The sequence below is a fragment of the Pleuronectes platessa genome, chromosome 1, assembly GCF_947347685.1.
Source record: "Pleuronectes platessa chromosome 1, fPlePla1.1, whole genome shotgun sequence".
Taxonomy (NCBI): domain Eukaryota; kingdom Metazoa; phylum Chordata; class Actinopteri; order Pleuronectiformes; family Pleuronectidae; genus Pleuronectes; species Pleuronectes platessa.
Window position 1 is genome coordinate 21,429,771 of NC_070626.1, and position 17,818 is coordinate 21,447,588.

Sequence of the window (17,818 nt, forward strand, 5' to 3'; positions counted from 1 at the left end):
CTCATGCAGCCGCATCTCTCCCTCTCCTTCACTGACTCGTGCTCTCTCGTCCTTACCTGTTACAATGTCTTAGGTAGGGAATTGAACAAAGGCTTCTGTCAAATGGTGTTTGTCAGCATGAAGCCTTTTTTAGCACCATCCTGCTGCAAGGAACAGAAGATTTAGGCCACAACAGTCTCTCGCACTCTTTCTCTCTCTCTCTCTCTCTCTCTCTCTCTCTCTCTCTCTCTCTCTCTCTCTCTCTCTCTCTCTCTCTCTTTCTGCTGTTCTCTCTGTCCCTTGCTCTTGCTCTCTTTCTCTCCCCCCTTTCTCCCCCCTTGTGTCACACTCTTTTCTCATTCATCCATTACAAACACAGACACAAACCCACGCTGTCTCTTTCTTTGTGGCATTACAATTCTGTTATTTATCCTCTGGCAGCAGCTGTCATTTACCCTTCTTTCTCGACAACACACTCCAACACGGGTCTTGCTGACGCTGATGCTGCTGACATATAACATTGTCCAGATCAGATTTGTGTGTTTCTGTGGTTAGAGCAGCTGGACAAATTCAGAGACCTGTAAAAGGCAGCAGTATTTCTCCAAAAATAGTAAATGGCTTAACATTCATCTTCATACGTCTTTGCTGTACATTGTATATTCTCATACTATTCAAGCTAAAATAAAAGAATGGCACATGTTTCTGTAGTGTGAGCTAGTACAGCCTGCACCTTCACATTCTTCTACAAAAGCTTCTGAATACAGCTCAAGTACTGTGCCAGCAGGCAGTCATGTGATCACACTGGAATTCAACCATTGTTTTAAGCAGCAGTCCTTTCTACTCTGTTGGACACAGCCCACTAGACTCATGGATGGACGCACACACACACACACACACAGTTTTACAGTTTTAGCTTGTTTATTTTATCCAGGTTAAACAGGAACTTGTGCTAAAAACTATCATGACTCTAGAGTTTATGTTGGGCGACTGTCTCTTTTCTTTCACTGCTTGTGCTTTCATTGGAAAGATTACTGTATGCTCAACAAAATGGGAGTTCACATCAATCTTGTATCTGGAAATTAAAACAATTTAGATTCTTTCTGCTCCTATGGAATTTACAGTGTTGCTAGTTTCTGTTTTCTTATTACTTTCTGCATATGGCAGACAATTAATTAAAACGATAAAAAAAAAAGAGCGGAAGAAACTCAATGTACATTGTCTTCAACAGCATCCTTCCTTAATTGCTTGTTGCATTGTTATACAGCTTTCTGTCCGTGTGCCCTTATTAAAATAGTTCATGGTCCATTTCATTTCAGCAAAGATGTGGCACTGTGTCATTTAACAGATGCATTAATGTGGATTGTCAGCTATAAACTGTCATTGTTTACGGCATTGCAGGTCCAGTCTCACTGAATTGTGTGCATTGTTATGGTTTATTTCAGCCATCGAAGTCGAGATGAGGAACGTGGATCCAAACCCGGGTCCATGTCCACACCGGTGAAAAGCTCCGACGATGGAGTCTTATCACAGGCCAGTGACCAGGCCAGTTCCAGAGATGAGAAATCGTTACCCCCGCTGCCTGGTACGGACCCTCCGCTCACTACCATTAGGGATGTGTGCAGCTATGACCACATTGCATATTTCCCCATCTCATAACCAGTAGTATAGACTAAGTGAGATCCAAAGTCAGAGATCAGATAAACCTTTTATCCTAAATTACTGTTTTAAGGCAGTTTAAAGCCCAATCTCAACTGTTTTTTTTTGTGTAATATCTAAACAACACATCCTCGTAAACTCTGTCAACATCTAGGAAAAACAACAGTATGATACAAAAAATACCCTTAAAACCTATCGAGTTCCGCCGAGGGTGTGTGTACAGGTTTTCTTAGACTGAAGTACGTTATTCTGATTTCTGTGTTTGAATTTGTGGCAGAACCGAAGCCGGTGTATGCGCAGCCTGGTCAGCCTGACGTGGACCTGCCCGTCAGCCCCTCTGATGCCCCCGTACCCAGCGCCGCTCATGATGAAACTCTCAGGTAAATATCTAAGAGGCGAAGCACCTCACTGTATTGAGTGCAAATTATAATCAAGTTGATAATAAGTGAACTCGATAATTCAGTAGCCTGGCATCAAATGCGAATTGGTCTGATTAGTTAAAGGAAATACATCTGAGCTCACTGATTGGTCAGGTTTCCAGCTAAATACTTCTATAGCTCTATAAATTTAGTTAAAGAAAGGTCAATAGATTTTGGTTACGTCTTCTTCTGCTTGCTTGAGTAATTTTCTGTGTCTCTTTTTAAATCAATGATGTGCGGATTCTTTGCTCAATGGTGACCGTCGACTTGTGTTGTTCAGCAGGCCAAGTATGAAGCTGGTGAAGTTCAAGAAAGGAGAGAGTGTCGGGCTGCGGTTAGCAGGAGGGAACGATGTGGGGATCTTTGTGGCAGGAGTTTTGGAAGACAGTCCTGCAGCCAAGGAGGGACTGGAGGAGGGCGACCAGATTCTCAGGGTATGTTTCACTCCATGTCTTTAACAACATGACTGTTATTTACTCTCTGGAGTTACTTGAACTAACAGGATTTTTTAATCCAAGAATTCAGCTACGTTTTCCTGGAGAAAGAGATGTTGTTCAATTTGATGTTGGTTTGAAGTTTGTTCTTACAGCTGAATCTGACTATTTATAAACTTCTCTAACAACTGTCCTCTTCTACAACTGGGGGCCTTCTTTTACTGCACAATCAAAGTGCTCTAAGAAAAGCAATTCCTTGGGCGACATTATCATACATCTATTGTAGCAGCTGGATGAGAGTGAAAAGGAAATTTTGCTGCATTAAAACCCAGGTTCTACACTAACCAGGAGTTTGTAAATGAGTTCTCTAAGTCAAATGCAGATATGTAGATTGACTGTAGCTCACCAGTCTCTTCATTCCAGTGCCTTGTAATAGTGCTGTGATTTCTGTCCTTGAAAAGCGATTTTTAAGTATTGTTTACTTCTTTAGTACACTGCTATTTTTTTTCATGTCACATGAGCGAAAGTGGGAAGAACATCTGGTGTTTTGGTCAAAATAGAAAAGCCATAACTGCCCACACTAACTTAGATAATCACTGTTGAAACTATGTGATCCCATGGACATGATAGCTCTGGTTCTGTGTACAGAGATCTTGGGGGGATACAGCACAATGTATCTGTCAGTCTGTGAGTCATTCCCAGGCCGTGCCTCGGGTCAAAACTCTCCTTGTTTCCAATGTGAAAACACAATAGAAGTCATTCTATCATTCTGAACCTAGAACAGTTGACTGTCTGTTTCATTGAATACTAGTGTAACATTGTTGCTGGGATGATGGAAACCCTCTTGATGTCAGTGTTGGAATCGTTCTGACATGTTTACACAACAGCCAAGGATTACACCTGCTGTAACTGAAGGGATCTGTCCCTCAGAGGCTGGATGTACCACTTCTTTTCCCCATGACATTAACAAACTACAATGGCTCTCAGTCAAGGCTAGTCCTCCATCAAGGCCCAGCAGTCCAGTTATGAAACCTTGTTTAAACTCACTTGATCCTGTTTATCTGTATCTGCACCAAATTACACCGTTCATAAATATCAGTCCCCAAACATGCCAGATTTTTTTGTAACAAAATGTATTCGATTCGATTAAGAAGTTTTTGTGTAATCCTGCTAACAAACGTAACGTCCTCCATTGAGGTCATTGCATTTATCTGATATACAAAGATATGCATTACCTTATTTCTTTATAAATACATATGCTTTTTACCCCCCCCACAAAACTCGATCTTTCTCTGCCTGTGTTCTTCCCTCTGTACAAACACATCTCAGAGACTTCCAGGACATTGTTTTCCATGTTTAAGCTGCTTCCCTTTGGTCATGGTGTGCTTGTGGAGATAAAGACGTCAAGCCCTCCTGTTTCTGGGAAGGATAAAGGTGTCTTTCAGAGGTTCAGTGACTCAGCCCATGTGTTTCTACTTCCCCTGCTGCCCCTCAAGCAGAGTCAATAAACAGCAGTTATTGTGTTTGGGACCGCAGCAGGAGACGAGGTGGAGTTTGCCCGGTTGTAGGGAGAATACGTGTCCCTGCTTCTGTTGAGAAACAATTTCTTCTCTATCTCTCTTTATCAGAGAGAAATGCGGTAGCACCTTAGAGTTTGTTTTCTTGTATTTAGTTATTTGATAAGAAAAAATTAAGTTGGTAAAAAAACTTTTTAAGTATTTAAACTTTAAATATATAGGCAATTAAGCATTGAGTTTCTAACTTGCTTTTTTGAAAGTCTTTAATTTCTTTCACCTCTGCTCTTTGGCATGTGCAGGTAAACAACGTGGACTTTGCCAATATCATCCGAGAGGAAGCCGTGCTGTTTTTGCTGGATCTTCCAAAAGGAGAAGAAGTAACTATTCTTGCTCAAAAGAAAAAGGATGGTGAGTGACAGTCTTGCAAAGTCTTATGTCAGCAGATCAAACACATCAGGCGTCAAAACCAGCTCATTTGAAGAGTTGCTGTCTTGAACTCTGTTCTCCTTTTCTGCTTTTTCCCCAGTGTATCGAAGGATAGTGGAATCCGATGTGGGCGACTCCTTCTACATTCGGACACATTTTGAATATGAGAAAGAGTCACCGTATGGCCTGAGCTTCAACAAGGGCGAGGTGTTCCGTGTTGTTGACACGCTCTACAACGGAAAACTGGGTTCTTGGCTCGCTATCCGGATTGGCAAGAACCATCAGGAAGTGGAAAGGGGCATCATCCCAAACAAGAATAGGTAAAGTTTCAGGACGCACCTTTTATACCTGTGTAGCTTGTTCTGGCACTTTATGAGTGGGCAGGCGTGGAGGCAAAGTCACAGCACATAGACCTTCATCACAATATGATGATTCAGTACTCGGTTGAAGGACTTATATCAAAAATGTTGACTCCCTTTTCCAGGTCTGGGTCAGTGTTTTATATTCTAGAAGTGTTCTTAAAGTATGATATATTGAACACATCCCATGTGTCGGGTAAATGGTCTACAAGTATTTACTATGTGATTTTTGCAAGGACTTTCGGAGGCCTGTGTGCCTGAGGATGTGAAGTACACTGTACATCATCATCTAGCCAACAGCATTGTTTTATCAGACCTGTCTGAGCAGCCTTGAACAGGCTCCAGCAGTGTTTACACAGAGATTCCTCACTGTCCCGCTGACACAGAAGATGGAGCATGGGTTTTTATCACATACATTAATCACTATGAAATACTGTATATCTCAGCCAAGTTAAACCTTTCTCGCTTGATATTCTTTCATGTCATGAAACCATGAAATCACACTGAGACTTCTGTTATATTTGAAAATATTAAAAAATCATAACATTTAAAAAAAATACGCAGTGCATCAAAGAAAGACCATTATTATTCAAAGCCTGTGGAAGGAAGGGCTTTGCCTCTGTTGCCCCAAGGCCTCTTTCTCCTTTCTCCTTATCCCCGTGGGTTGTTTTCTTCGTAAAAACATATTGACACATACACAATGATATATGATGACATCACTTTTTATTGAGCGTTGAATTATATTGTACTAGCCTTTAAGACAGCATTTCAATTAGCCTAAATCAAAAATGGCTTTTAATCCATGTTAAATTTTTCATGCATATCAACATTTTTAATAATACATCATAATCACTTTGACAACCATTTAGAGTTTAGAATGTACAATGGTGTTATAATTACATTGCCAGTATACCCCCATGGTTTCTGCTCCAAACAGTAGTAAAATTGATTAAGAATCCCTGCAGTTGTGACTGAAGTCCTAACACTTGACCCAACTCGCATCTTATTCCTGTACAGAGCTGAGCAGTTATCCAGTGTGCAGTACACCCTCCCCAAAACACCAGGGGGCGACAGAGCGGACTTCTGGAGATTCCGAGGATTGCGAAGTTCCAAGAGGAATTTGCGGAAGAGCAGGGAGGACTTGTCTGCACAGCCAGTTCAGACCAAGTTCCCTGCGTATGAGAGGGTGGTGCTGAGGGAAGGTAAGAGCAGATTGTTTTATAATTGGCAGAAGACAGAGTTCAACTTTATAGCTTAAATAAATATGAATGGGAAAGTTTTTCCCTATTTCTTAGATCGAGCAAATTACGTGGGTCTTAGTGGGTCTTAATATTGAATATATTCTTACATTAACAAAGGACAGATAGTAATGTAACCCTAAAGACACACCACAGATGTTTTATATGTTAAAGAAGAATGGATGGAGGTTTTTTATCTCACTTAGCTTTTGACTCAATTTTGCATTTCACACATTAGTTACTTTTTCTAATGTTTGATTGAATGTTTGTGTTCTAGCCTTTGGCATTCTTTATCCCATGTTCTTGTTCTTGCAGCTGGGTTCCTCAGGCCTGTGGTTATCTTTGGACCGATAGCAGATGTGGCCAGAGAGAAATTGGCCAGGGAGGAGCCAGACATATTTGAACTAGCGAGTAAGTCATAAATCACCCGCCTCCCTCCGTTCTGATGTCCATGTTTTGTGTAGTGTCTGACTGGTTGTCTTAGGTGATCTGAGGTAATGTTTTATATCCATCACGTTGCATAAGGCATAAGCTGAGGGCTGTTTTACTTCTCATCAAATATTTACAGTAGTGGTCAGTGTTCAATAGATACTGAAATCACTGTTGATTTAGTGACTAAATTATTATTATGCATACATGTATCCAGCTCACTTTGGCAAGTCTGAGGTGCTCTTTTGAACGAACAAGAAAGGTCAGGGTATGGAAAGATTTTGCCTCTGGGAGGTTATAAAGATATTTTGGGATTAGAGGTTTAACACATAAAGATAGCAAAATCTATTCTGCCAAGTTTTCCATCTCATTTTGGGACCTGTACAGTGACTCTCCTGACTTGCTCGCTGTAAGGGTTAACGCAACATCGCACAGCAAACTCCAGAATACTGTCACTGCTATGAGATATTCCCAATTAATTTAGTTTTGTCTCATTCATCGAGTTTTTTTTTTTATTTCCTACTGTTCATTTATAGCTTCTCTCTTCCCCCTTTTTGTTTATCTTCTACTCTTCCACACTCAGAGGAGAGGAACACCCTCCTTTTTCAGCCCTCGTCTGCTTCTTCTTACTTGATGAAACTGCGTCATTAATGTGTGGTTTTATTTAACACTTATTATTACATTTCACTTGGTTTAAGAGCACAAACACATATGTCTCTGCAACCACACACACACACACACAAACACTCAGTACACACACCCATGAAAAGTAATTCCATTCCATGATGTTTTTTGCGCAACTGCAGTGACGTTTGTATAACTGTATTTTCTTTTCAGAAACACAGAAACAACAAGGAGGGGAAAGTATGTCACTTAGTGCATCAATTATTCTTTGTTTTATTTGATTCATTGCAGATAATCTATAAAGTAGTGTCTGGTGGCTAGCTGCCGTTTCTGTAGATGTTCCAACAATAGCCAGTGTCTGGTTAATGTGCAGAGGGGAATAACACGCGATTTAAGACTTTCGATTTGCCATCACAATTGGCAATAACACTCTTATCAGTGTATTTCAACATTGATGCCCAGTGTTACACAACTTAACACAGGAACGGGAGACCTAAGACTCAAGAAATTTAATATCACACTGACAGAGAGGGATTGCTCCACACTGTCAGTTGGAGACTTGTTTTTGCAGTAAGAAAGATAACTCCTGAAACTGCTGTTAACTTTAAATAATGATTATGTCCAATGCAAATATATCAACTAAAGACTGAACAGAATCTGTGCAGATCACATTTGAAGCCACATGGGAGTTTTTCAACATTGATAAACAAGCACTTTGCTTGATGATTTAGATTTGATTCACTTGTGAGTTTGTCTGTTACTCGACACTCTTTGCACTGTGTAGTATCTAAAACAGCAAGTCAGTGCTATATATTCTCCCGTCCCTAGTTGTAGATGTTGTGTGTAAATATTGATATATATAAATGGACATATTTTGTCATTAAATTCAGTGGTATTCCCCTCTTTTAATGTAGGCTGCATTATGTAAAATGACTACAGCAACACAGCAGGTTTAGCTGTGGAGTTTTATTAGCAGTGAAAGTTGAGATGTGTGTAGTAACTTTTTTTTAGAAACGCCATGTATAAATGCAAAAGTCATGAGAAATGAATCATAGAATTATATATTGATATTAACCTATGAGACTGCAATGTTGACTTTATTCACACATTTTTATGAATTTGTTTCACCTTCTTTTTTCCACTAATTTGCCAATCGAATTTTCACCACAGTAAACAATAGTTAACCAAAGTAGCAGTTTATACCAGTTAACTTGTCGCTCTCATCAAAGGTCAACGCTAATTAAGGCTTGAGGTTTTGTGCTATATATTTCTATATGATGTTCAGAACTGTTGAGCGCATCCATGTATTTTCTCAAGCATTCAAAACGATAACAACAAGACTTACCACATTGTTATCATCAACTTGTAGAGAATCTTTGGAAAATATTTACCATATTTTTGGTGTGTTGACATGTTAAAGTATCTGTATGCATAACCCAGCATGTAGAGCAACAGTGGGTTCAAGTAATTGCAGGACCAAAATTATTCTGTGCAAAATATAATGATAATAATTCCTCATTTGATTGCTCTAAGTTCTGACCACAGTTGAAATTTGGCTTGTGTTACCACTTCTAACGGTGATGCTATTTCCAAGTTAAGAGTCTGGTTTTGTACAGAGCTGTCAATGGTGTGTTTCTGTGCCTGTCCCACTTCGCATAATACAGTGATGGAAGTATAGAGTGTCTTAACAGATCAATGTCCCGATCACTCAAAGATCACATTTCAAATTCAGAGACGATATTGAATCAAAACATGTCCTGTTAAAGATAGCTGCATATGCTTGAACCTCTGCATGCATGGCTGTATTTTTTATTTATTATTTATGAAAATGATTTGGATAGCTCTGGCCAGGTTAATCCCAGATCCTATAAGAATATTAGAAGTTAAAGCCTTAAGTCATGACTTTACTGAACAACCTGGTGAGATGACTGCCCTCTTTTGAGCCTTCTGTTTCTAGGCAGGAAACCATTGCTTATCTTTGTTTGAATCACAAACCCCTCTACACATCCTTGCTTAAAAATCCCTCAGGCTCACAATGACACTGTATTCTCATCAAACCCAATTTACCCTCCTGCTCTTGTATGTGCATATTTCATTTCAGTGTTGCTCACATAACACATTTCCTGCAGCATAATTTATACCGTTACATGCAGTTGCACGCACACTACACACACTGAATTTCATTTTCTAAAACCCACCCAAATTACCTAATGACTACTGCATGGATTGGCTGCTGTTCTCATTTTGACTTTACTATCCAGCTGTTTTCATGAACGTACACTTGTCCTCTCCTGTACGGAGATTATTATTCTGTAATTAAAGCTCTATTCATGGGAGTCGACAACTGCACGCTACTAAGACGGCTAATTGGTGCACAGCGTGTTTATTGTTGTCTCTCGTGCTGATGTGATGCAGTAACTGTCCTTTTCTCTTCCATAGAGAGCGAAGCTAGGGATGCAGGAACCGACCAGAAAAGCACTGGCATCATCCGCCTGCACACCATTAAACAGATAATTGACAGAGTAAGTGAATCTAAATGCACACACACGTTATAACAATATCACACAAGATACAAAAGATTAAGAAATAAACATGTTTTGGTAGATTTGCTACGGCAATGAAAATACGGCAGTGAACCACCGTAAGATTCCCAACTCACTGCAGCCCTCTGGTGTACAATATTATTCAATACTGTTAGGTGCTTGAAGTTCCACAAAGGTTTATGGTGGCAGGTTCAGTGATGGACTGACCTCAAGATATAGATTTTTTTGTGTTTAAAATAAATCATTAAAGTGTTTGACAAATATCGCTCTGTTATATTCCTCAGCAAAAATGTTATGAATCGTCAATACATGGCAGAGAAGCACTTTTACACCTCATTTGTGTTTCTCTTCTTGCTTATTTTCTGTATAGGACAAGCACGCCGTTCTGGACATCACCCCTAATGCAGTGGACCGTCTGAACTACGCTCAGTGGTATCCCATCGTGGTGTTCGTCAATCCCGACACCAAGCAGGGCGTCAAGACCATGAGGACCCGCCTCTGCCCCGAGTCTAGGAAGAGTGCTCGGAAACTCTATGATCGAGCACTCAAATTGAGAAAGAACAACCACCACCTCTTCACCAGTGAGTCCAGTAAAAGGGAGAGAGAGGAGTAGATTGGTGATTAAATGGGAGGGGGGTCCCCAAGGAGGGGGAGGGGGATGGTGAGAATGGGAGAGATTTCAAGTGGACACATTTCACAGATAGTTGACAGTTGAGTGCCGCAGTGTTTGATGCTGTCGCTGCACAGCACTTGTTGTGTCCGGCCCTGTTCTGTCAAACTCCTCATAAAAAGCTTATTCAGCACTGGCCGTCACACAGAACCACTCCCAGGCCCATTTTCTCAGCCTGCGTGCTTCCTGTCAAGGGATGTGGGGAGACTGTGCTTTAGGAGCTTCTGTTGATGATCAAAATATTAGAGAGGTCGTAAAGAGTCTTCTCTTAGCTCATATTCAGTCTTTAGAGTACACACATGAACTCCTTACACAATCTTCTGTCTAAACACCTGTGACACAGTGAGCTGCATCTGTATCTCTATGCTTTCAGTTATTCTAAAAATCAGGCAATATAATAATTTTAAGAAAATTGCTCACTGGGAAACAGAAACCCAGATAACTGATGTCGTAAATCATGAGATAAGGATGTTTCCTGCAAATGCCTCTGAAATGAGTTGTTTATCTCTTCCTTTATAAGGAGGGAGATCTGCTCTATGATTTCACATTTAAAACATCTCTTCCCAACCATGGGATGGGAGGGACAACATGACAACATGACAACTTTACACACTAGATACAGAACATGACACCAATCCACTGAGTTCAGTCACACTTCAGTCAAGATTGTAACTGGGTCCCAAATGGGGAAATCGCCACGTTGCTTTATTACCTTAGAAAAGATTTGGACACAATGTCAAGATGGCTAAGTGCATATTCGAGGGCATGTCTAAAGTAAAGTTTTAATTATGGTCCTATGTTTGGAGAGAATTACTTATTGAAAATTGTCACCGGATGTTTTTATTCTCTTTTGCTCCACCTTTGTGCATTCAGCAACCATTAACTTGAACAACATGAACGATGGTTGGTTCGGAGCACTGAAAGACAATATCCAGCAGCAGCAGAACCAGCTGGTGTGGGTTTCAGAGGGCAAGGTAATACACGCACACGCACACACACACACACACACGCACACGCACACGCACACACAGATACACACACACACACACACACACACACACACACAGACAAATGGGTTTGAATCAAAACGAGAGTACTTAATTTATCTGAAAGGCAATTTGCAGACTTGACTCCGTCTCACTTTATTCTTTCTTTGCTAGGCTGATGGGGCAGCTGAGGACGACCTGGACATCCATGACGATCGTCTGTCCTACTTGTCGGCACCAGGTAGTGAGTATTCCATGTACAGCACCGACAGCCGCCACACCTCCGACTACGAGGACACCGACACAGAGGGCGGAGCTTACACCGACCAGGAGCTGGACGAAACACTGAATGACGATGTGGGTCCACCCACGGAGCCTGCCATCACCCGCTCCTCTGAGCCTGTCCGTGAGGATCCACCCGTCATCCAAGAGCCCCCTGGCTACGCTGGCTACCAGCACACGGTGCAACCGGACCCCCTGAACCGCATCGACCCGGCTGGGTTCAAGGCACCAGTGCCGCAGCAGGTAGCGTTTCTGAGAGGTGTACGTCTCCCCTGTTGTCTGGAGGACGTTGTGTGCGTTAGAAGGGTTTTCTGGAAGCGCTATTGAAGGCGTTTTTTTATTTTTACAATTAATCTCTCTCTATCTACAAAACAGTATCAGTGGAAAAGTGAAAACTTTCGTGGTCAGGTATTTATCGCAATATATAAATATTATACATATATATAATATATATATCTATATTTATTACAATATTTATTCAATCTATTTTCCTCTATATGTTTGTTGATCGATGTCTGTGAGTGTGTGTTTTTTATTTTTGAAAAGGAGAACTTGATAAGTTTGACTGTTACTCTTGTACTCTGTGTTAAGACAAACTTATCGGTGTGACTGTTGCTGATGTCACTGATAAGAGGAACCTGTTTGTCCAAGTGTGTGTAACAGTACTCACCTATGTGCACTTCTTAACTTTTTTTTTTTCTGTGATTGAGACTGTGACAGTATGACACCAAGACAGTATTATCTGCATGTTGGCAATGCCCATGTTAATCCAGTGTAAATGTGAAATGTATTTATCAATACCCGATTGGCCCGTGTGATAACCAAATCTAAACATTTGTCATCTCATGATGTGTTAATCACCATAAGAAGGGAACAAAAATAAATAATTGTATTGTAACTGTAGAATTAAAATCACAGTAGTATTCTATTACAATGAAAACTTGTCCTGCTGCTAATTCCTAACTCTCATCCGTCACTGGTTGATCGACAGCTACTGCTAAATGTGAAGTCTGGTTATTGGCTGTCTGTATCAGTGTAAGCTGTAGCCTCAAGTGAGGAGCAGATCAAAGTAGAGGGGCTGTGAAGGAGGTAGCACTTGTTGGTACTGCACCGTAGTGTGTCAGCGCGTGTTATTAAACATTTCTGAACCACTTCACAGAAAGCAGAGGCCGCTGCCGTCCCTAGCCTCCCCCAGCAGCCTGAGCCCCTGGCTGAGACAATGCCCCCTGCTGTCGACGTTACTGTAAAAACTGTAGGGGGCGTGAGCCCTGACGAGGCTCCTGCAGCTCCCCACATGCAGCCAAGCCCCGACCCAGAGGCTGGCTCGCTTAGGAGGCCCACCCCTGAGCTAGCCCGTCAGAGCATCACGCCAGAACCTCAACAGTCTGGATTGGCCAGTTCTGAACCAAAGGTATCCATCTGACCGTCTCTGGATGCTCCGTGACTCGGCCATGCTCAGCTCAGCTCGGTCTGACCTGGCAGAACTCCTGTGCCGCTGCCGCTGCTGCTGCTGCTGCTGCTGCTGCTTCCTGTCTACCTGCCTACCTACCTACCTACCTCCTGCTGCAATGCTTTTCTCTCTTTCCTTCCGCCCTGCATGTGTGCTGACCACAGCGCTGCCCAGAAGAGACAGAGATTGTGTGCGAGTGAATGGTCGTGCAAAAGTGTGTGTGCACGTGCAAGAGTGCGACGGTAAACAACAGTGGGTCTCGGAGGTGATGGCTGTATGTGTTCGGCTACATGTAGAAGAGCAGTGGACATCCTGCAGCTCTCACTGTTGCTTACCCTCTCTGCATGGCTCCGACATGTTTGCCTCATTCTCTGTTAACCACCAGACGTGGCTCTGTGCTGTTTTTATCAGTCAGATTGAATGGATCGTTTCCTTGTGAAAGTAGCCAGTAATTTTCCAACCAATCAAAGAGAAATGTTCTTCAGTTTTGGTTTGGATAATTAATGGTTACTTCTTAAATATGATGATTTAAATATGTTTTTTTTTGGACATTGGTTATGTGCTTGTAATGTTAAATATTATTGTGGCTGTTTAATTTGCCATTGTAATTGCATCAAGACAGTGGGTGACATTTTTCCTTGTGAATGTGGTGCACTCCACGACCATGATGATGATGAAACCATCAGTTATTGGGCAAATTTTAAATTAACCTTTTATACGTAGTTCAAATTTCTTTATTCCATTTCCACATTTAGTGAAGACGAGGGCACCCAGGATTCATGAAAAATGGAACTCGTTGTTTTGTTGTAGTTATTTCTCCTTTTTTTTTAAAGAACTTTATTTAATTTCAGTGTGCTGTTGTACATTGTGATTTTCTTTTTTTTATTTAAGCTGCAATGGGTTTTGGTGCTGCAGTTTCTGTTGAATCTGATGTATTATCTGACCAGTAATCCCTCCCTCTCAGTTTTTCTATTTCAGGTCTTTCCCTTCTCATTTTCTTCTTCTGCAATTAATTTTCACGGACTTTAATATTTTCCGTTTCTCGTCTTTTAACTGACTTTCTGAGTGTTGAGTTTATTTTATATCATATATATTCTACATTTATATGTTAGTGGAACCTGTGCACATTCTAACCTGATCCTCTCGTGTGTATTTTTCCAATAGATGTTTCAAAAGGATCCATACAGCACAGACACCATCGGGAGAACCAGTCACAGTATGAAGCCTTTGGGCTACAACCCTCAGCAGGGATATCACCCTGACCAGCAGCCGTACAGAGATTACGACCACCCCCCGAGTCGGTATGATGTCAGCAGCAGTGGAGTCAGCAGCGGAGGTGGTTACCGAGAACCAAAGTATCATGACTATGACTCTAACCCCCCCTTCGAGAACAGTGTGCCTCACTACGACCAGCAACAGTGGAACCCCTACAACCAGCCGCTCCCTACTGCCAATTCTCAGGGCTACGATCCCCGTTTGCCATACGGTGACGGCCCTGACTCCCACTACGCCCCTCCTCTCCGCTACGACGAGCCCCCACCTCAGCAGGGATTTGACGGACGGCCCCGTTATGGTAAACCAACGGGCCCTGCACCTGTCCGTTATGATGATCCTCCAGCACCAGGGCCTGAGCTGCACTATGACCAGGATTCTCACCTGAGTACGTACCCTGCTGCTGCCCGCTCCCCTGACCCAGCTGCCCAGCGACCTGCCTATAACCAGGGACCAGCACCGCAGCAAAAAGGCTACAAACCTCAGCAGTATGACCCTGTTCCTGTGAACTCTGAAACCAGCCCCACACCTCCTCCAAAGGCAGAGAACTCCTCACCTTCCCCTGTGGACCTTACAAAATCGGCACCTGCCAGAGATGAGCCACGTGAGGACGAACCAGCCATGAGGCACCAGTCGGTCCTGACGAGAGTCAAGATGTTCGAGAACAAACGCTCTGTGTCCGTGGACCGAGCCCGAGATACCGGGGATTCATCTGGAAACAGGGTAAACTCTTTTGATATTGATCATTTGATCTGGTGAAGTTACAATAGTTCTTAGTGTACATAACTTTTTTTGTCCATTTCATTTTCAACATCTTGTTAAATAAGCACATTAGAAGTAGACATTCATTTTATTTATGTTTTTTTATTACTCTTCTCATACAGTGTTTTGCTTTTACCCCTGTAGGCAGCAGATTTACCCTTGAAAGCAGGTGGAGTAATCCCTAAAGCCAATTCTCTTAGCAACCTGGATCAAGAGAAGACCTTTAGGTAAGCTGAAGCTTAAACTTCACTAATGCTGCTGATGCTTCGTTTTCTGTGGAAATAAAACAGTGCAATTAGTCACCTTTTTTTTTTTCAGATCATTGTAGTAAAAATTAACTAAGCACGGTTGACAAACTATTTTGTATTTAGATAGTAAGCGTTTGAAGCCTTGACAAGAGATTTTTATGACTTGTATATACATACACCAAATGTTATATGACTTGAGCTGTTTTATGGTCGGCACTGTTAGTGTTGAAATACGGTGAGACCTTTTGTGACTTAATTACCCATCAAAGGAAATAGTGTATGTCTTCTTATCACCTAAGGAAACACATGTGGATTAGCTGCTAATGTTTAGATTCCTCTCCTTACCCCACCATGGAACCTGTCTGGATTGGCTCAGAGGGACAGCCCTAAATCCTCCTATATAAGACCTGTGTTTTTGACCGTTCTGCATCCTCACTCTGAGATCCTTGTGGTCTCCCTTTGTTGATCCTTTCTGCAGAAAGCCCCTTATTAAATACAACTTTGTTGTTTCCAGCCTCTTGTATCTCCAGATTTCCATCACATCATTGAACAAGATGCTCACTCAGCTTTATTTTTATTTCTTTGTACATTCTTTCCGCTGCTTTGCCTTTTATTCTAATTTTTTCCCCCTCCACACCAATTCAGAGCGCCAGAGCCACAGAAACCTCCCAGTGTAGCTGACGACATTGTGCGCTCCAACCACTACGACCCTGATGAGGACGAGGACTACTACAGGAAACAGCTGTCCTACTTTGACCGGCTCCAAGTTGGCCCCTCCAAACCCCAGCCACAAGCACAACTAACCCACAACAACTACAGGTAATGCTCAGACCCATCCCCATTCCAAAAAGCATTTTTTAATCTTTCAATGAAATGTCTCGGCCCTATTAATTACTTTTTTGGGGGAGGCAGATTCTTAAAATTTTGCAAACTTAAGGATAAAATCGTAAGTTGATGAGATTTTACATCAGCACAGTCAAGGTTAGCTTCACCATGATAGCTAGCAGTTCTGTTATTCAACGCCATACCAAGGGAACGGAAACCTAGATTGTGACCATGTGCCCTGCAATTTGACTGGTTGGTGGAGGCATTCTACCATGCTGGTATATTAAGATCCTCTTAGATTGATAAAGGTGTCTTTGTCACCTTTGTTGTAACGTTAAAATCCTGTCTTGTGATACAGGACGGATTCCGTGGAAAAACCAAGTCCAGTGGAGAAAAAATATGAGCCTGTTCCCCAGGTTACACCGTCGCTGCCACCAGCCACACTGCCCAAACCCCCAGCTGAAGGTAACATTCATCTATATTCTAAACATGGGAAAAAAACGTTAACTTATTAGATGTGTACAGAGACGCTGACTGATGTGTTTACCAAAATGTACATAAACACAAAGACTCCAACTAAAATAATCTCTTTGATCCATCCATAGCCAAGCCTCCTGGCCGAGAGGAAACTGTCCAGACCAACTTCCTGCCTCATAAGAGTTTCCCTGAGAAGTCTCCAGTTAATGGCACAAGTGACCACCCTCCAAAAACAGTCACCGTGGCTCCAGCAGCATCAAGCTACAACCGCTTTGCGCCCAAGCCCTACACCACCTCTGCCAAGCCTTTCGCACGCATGTTCGACAGTCCGAAATTCAACCACAACCTTTTGCCCAATGACAAGCCGGAGATTGCTCCAAAGGTAAGAAGAGTGTTGCCAACGCTCATTTTAGTGCAGTAAAGTGGGTCAAGTAACTGATGCATGGTGGGTTACGCTGTTGAATTTAGTGTGGACCCACATTGTGTGTTTTTATTTTACTGGCAAATGCAGAGGAGGATACATTTCTTTCATATTGTGTGACTGGAATCACTTAAATGTGTGAAAGTTAACATAAACCGTACTAAGGCCTATTCCAGCATTCAGATTAATTTCAGATTATTTTGATTCGGACTAGCTGTTTGAAGATGCTGTACACATTTGTTTAACTCTGGACCCTTCTCTGTTTGAATCAGGACCGGAGCTCCAGCCCGGTGAAGCCTCAGGTGAATCCTCAGCCCCAGAACACGGACCATGACAGCGGCGTGGACACGTTCACACGCACGATGGACCACCGCTCCAAATACCAGCACAACAACATCAACGCTGTGCCCAAGGCCATCCCAGTGAGGTAACAATCTCACACTCACCACAGGTTCAATTAAGAGTAGCTAGCTGAATGTGAATGCAAGATGACTGAAAGTATCTGTCTCCAGCCCCAGTGCTCTGGAGGATGATGATGATGAAGACGAGGGCCACACAGTAGTTGCAACAGCTCGAGGAATCTTCAACAGTAACGGTGGCGTCCTGAGCTCCATAGAGACAGGTGTCAGCATAATAATCCCACAGGGCGCCATCCCTGATGGTGTGGAGCAGGAGATCTACTTCAAGGTCTGCAGAGACAACAGCATCCTGCCACCGCTCGACAAAGAGAAAGGTAAGAAAGAAGACGCCTGAGGGATTTCCTTTTTCAACTTCAAATTGTTGGGTGTTTTATGAATCCAG

General features: G+C 42.2%; 1 protein-coding gene across 7 annotated transcripts in view; it reads left to right on the forward strand.

The window, feature by feature from the left end:
- tjp1a (tight junction protein 1a) overlaps positions 1–17,818 on the forward strand; it is a 50,208-nt gene that overhangs the window by 25,312 nt on the left and 7,078 nt on the right. For 3 of the 7 annotated variants that reach the window (XM_053441709.1, XM_053442027.1, XM_053441949.1), the window contains exons 9-28: positions 1,422–1,561; positions 1,913–2,015; positions 2,335–2,488; positions 4,305–4,413; positions 4,532–4,751; positions 5,808–5,992; positions 6,344–6,439; positions 7,295–7,321; positions 9,521–9,603; positions 9,995–10,205; positions 11,168–11,268; positions 11,455–11,805; positions 12,722–12,973; positions 14,177–15,007; positions 15,191–15,273; positions 15,940–16,113; positions 16,478–16,584; positions 16,725–16,978; positions 17,290–17,444; positions 17,530–17,750. In XM_053441709.1, coding sequence (XP_053297684.1) covers positions 1,422–1,561; positions 1,913–2,015; positions 2,335–2,488; positions 4,305–4,413; positions 4,532–4,751; positions 5,808–5,992; positions 6,344–6,439; positions 7,295–7,321; positions 9,521–9,603; positions 9,995–10,205; positions 11,168–11,268; positions 11,455–11,805; positions 12,722–12,973; positions 14,177–15,007; positions 15,191–15,273; positions 15,940–16,113; positions 16,478–16,584; positions 16,725–16,978; positions 17,290–17,444; positions 17,530–17,750 — 3,857 coding nt within the window. The remainder of the gene's footprint in view (positions 1–1,421; positions 1,562–1,912; positions 2,016–2,334; positions 2,489–4,304; positions 4,414–4,531; positions 4,752–5,807; positions 5,993–6,343; positions 6,440–7,294; positions 7,322–9,520; positions 9,604–9,994; positions 10,206–11,167; positions 11,269–11,454; positions 11,806–12,721; positions 12,974–14,176; positions 15,008–15,190; positions 15,274–15,939; positions 16,114–16,477; positions 16,585–16,724; positions 16,979–17,289; positions 17,445–17,529; positions 17,751–17,818) is intronic. The other 4 variants (XM_053441872.1, XM_053442182.1, XM_053442105.1 and 1 more) reach the window with 2 other exon arrangements.